The 3,257-nt window shown below is 39.5% G+C and overlaps 1 protein-coding gene across 1 annotated transcript; it reads left to right on the top strand.

The window, feature by feature from the left end:
• Nucleotides 1-275: 275 nt before the first annotated feature.
• On the top strand, nucleotides 276-1,448 carry LOC127148651 (uncharacterized). The gene has a single exon (XM_051082846.1). The coding sequence runs from the start codon at nucleotides 276-278 to the stop codon at nucleotides 1,446-1,448; it is 1,173 nt and encodes a 390-aa protein (XP_050938803.1).
• The last annotated feature ends 1,809 nt before the right edge of the window (nucleotides 1,449-3,257 follow it).

The following is a 3,257-nucleotide window of genomic DNA, read 5'->3' as shown; positions in this document are numbered from 1 at the left end:
TCTTATGCATTGTGATTGAGGTGTGCTACATGTTATTTAACGTTATGCTGCTCTTTAAAATTCCTTGTTGTTCGTGTGCTATGAGTGAGAAAATGTATGTTGTCTCTATACTTACTGTTTGCTTGGTGAATAAGAGCTTTGTTCTTTAATTCAGTTTAGAGTAGTACCAAAACAAAACTACTCAATATATAACCTAAGTATCTTCTTTCTTTGATTGCAAATAGGTTTGACTAAGTCCTAACTTCTGAGATATATAAATCGTGTAATATCGTCTAATGGACAAATCATGGATGATGAAGAATAGGATGTCTAGGGAATATGAATTGGGAGTGGAAGCGTTCATTCAATTTGGTTTTCGTAATGACAAAGGTTCCAGTACTATTAGTTGTCCATTTTTGAAATGTAGGAACCGTTTGTCGCAGGACGAATCAACAGTAAGATATCATCTATATGTCAATGGGATCGATCAAAGCTATAAGATATGGTTTTGGCATGGCGAATCTTTTACATCAGAGACTTCATGTAATCGACAGTCTTACACGAGCGAAGAAACGATCGACAACGATTTATTTCATGTGCTAAATATGGTCCAAAATATCTGCGATCAGTTTTCTGAAGTACCTAATACGTTTGACAATATGTTTGATGATGCAAAGAAGCTTCTATTTCTTGGTTGTAAAAGATTCACAAAGTTATCAGCATTAGTTAGGCTATACAACCTAAAGGTTAGATTTGGATGGAGTAATGCTAGCTTTTTCAAACTACTAGCAACGATTAGCGAGTTCTTGCCTGAAAATAATGAAATGCCGGTATCCATGTATGAAGCAAAAAAGACACTTACTGCGTTGGGCCTTAGTTATCAAAAAATAGATGCATGCCCAAACGATTGCTGCTTGTATAGAAAAGATTTGGCAGACATCAGTAGGTGCCCTAAATGTAACATTTCGAGGTGGAAGACAAGTAAGAACTTAAATGAAAAGATTAAGGGAGTTGCAGCTAAACAGTTGTGGTATTTTCCAATTGTTCTGAGGTTCTTAAGGATGTTTAAGAACTCTAAACATGCAAAGTACTTGTGTTGGCATGCAAATGACAGGAAAGTAGACGATGTGTTAAGGCATCCAGCTGATACTCCATCTTGGAAGTTAGTAGACCATTTGTGGCCAGATTTTGGGTCCGAACCGAGAAATCTCCGCTTGGGGTTGTCCACAAATGGCTTCAATTCATACGGAGATTTATCAACTAAATATTGTTGTTGGCCTGTGATTGCTACAATATACAACCTTCCACCGTGGCTATGTATGAGGAGGAAGTATTTAATGTTAACTATGTTAATCTCGGGACCTAAGCAATCAGAATACGACATAAATGTCTACCTAGAACCTTTAATTGATGAACTCAAACTTATGTGGGAAGAAGGTATTCAGTGTTTTGATGCACATAAAAAATAAAATTTCACCCTACGAGTTGTTTTACTGTGGACTATCAATGATTTTCCTGCATACGGTAACCTGTGTGGGTGTAGTGTGAAGGGGTATGTAACACCCCAAAATTTGAGAAATTTAATTTTATTATCTTAATTGTAATTTTTAAATTTTTGGTGTTATTTAAATGTTGAAGATTTTACTTTATGGAGATTTGATTCTATTGGGTATTTGAAAAATATCTAATTGTTGTTAAGTTGGAATTTACATTTGGTTTGGTTGGTTAACTTAGTGAAGATTAATTATATCGATTGTATAATTAATTGTTAATTGAAGTTAAAATAACTATATCGTGTGGGTAATATAATTAGGAAAGGATGTTTATTTTGGAGAAAGATATTTAGTGGAGAGAGAGAAAGAAATTTAAAATAATAATTATATAATGGAAAATATAGTTATTATTTATTAAATGTTGATTTTGATATTTTATTAATTGATGAAAGGTTGGTGTGATTGAAGGGGTTGTTGAATAATAAGGGGGGACTTTATGAATTTTAAATGAGGAGAGAGAAAAGATTTATTCTATTTAGAAAGGAAAAAGAATAATAATAATGTTATTATTATTATAAAATCGACTCTCGTTGGACGTGTCTGTCATGCAAGCTGCCAACCCCACTGCATTTATCACTCAGGCAGACCTCGCTGCCATGGAGAAGAGATATCAGGATATGTTGAGGGACGCGCTAGCACCTTTTCATGTTGCCCAGCAGGCTCAGGCCGCCCCTGCTCATACCTCAGTGGTACCTCAGATCGGGTCAGACCAGCTGTCAGTCGAGGCTAAACATCAGAGGGACTTTAGGAAGTATAATCCTAAAACTTTTGACGGGTCCATGGACAACTCCACCAAGGCCTAGATGTGGTTGACCTCTATAGAGAAACTCTTCAGGTACATGAAATGCCCTGATGACGAGAAGGTTTAGTGCGCAGTTTTCTTCCTGGACGATAAAGGTACCGCCTGGTGAGAGACTGTAGAGAGGATGTTGGGTCGCGACGTCAGCAAGATAACCTGGGAGCAGTTCAAGGAGAGCTTTTATGCTAAATTCTTCTCTATCAACGTGAAGTACGCAAAGCAGCAAGAGTTCCTGAACTTGGAGTAAGGCGACATGACTGTGGAGCAGTATGACACTGAGTTCGATATGCTATCCTGTTTTGCCCCTGATGTAGTGAAGGATGAGGAGGCCAGAACTGAGAAGTTCGTTAGAGGTCTCAGACTAGACCTCCAGGGTATCGTTCAAGTCTACGCCTGGCACTAGACTTGAGTCTACATGAGAGAGTTGATCCGTCCAAGGCTGCAGGCAGAGGGTCAACCTTTGTCAGAAGAGGAAGGTTGAGTTGTAGCCTGCCTTGGCACCGCAGCGAAACCTAAGGTCATGAGGTGTCTTCAGCGGCATCGTCAGGAGCTTGCTGCAGCAGGAAGAACATTGAGAGAGCTACCTGCTTGTCGGAGGTGTGGGAGAGTTCATGGAGGTCGTTGCTTGGTAGGGAGCGAGGTTTGCTTTATGTGCAAGCAACCAGGGCATACCGCTGACGTTTGTCTTCAGAAACTCATTGAGACTACCCCGCACCAGCCTCCCGCTTCCCAGCAAGGAAAAGTTTTTGCCACTACTTGTTAGGAGGCCGAGCGAGCTGGTACCGTGGTGACAGGTACGCTCCCAATCTTGGGGCATTACGCACTTGTATTGTTTGACTCTGGGTCATCCCATTCTTTCATATCTTTAGTTTTTGTTCGACAAATGGGCTTAGAAGTTGAATCGTTGGGTAGTATACTATCGGTTT

The sequence above is a fragment of the Cucumis melo genome, chromosome 3 (assembly GCF_025177605.1).
Source record: "Cucumis melo cultivar AY chromosome 3, USDA_Cmelo_AY_1.0, whole genome shotgun sequence".
In the NCBI taxonomy this organism is placed as follows: Eukaryota; Viridiplantae; Streptophyta; class Magnoliopsida; order Cucurbitales; family Cucurbitaceae; genus Cucumis; species Cucumis melo.
Note: the sequence above shows the minus strand (reverse complement) of the source record. Positions and strands in the feature narration are given on the sequence as shown.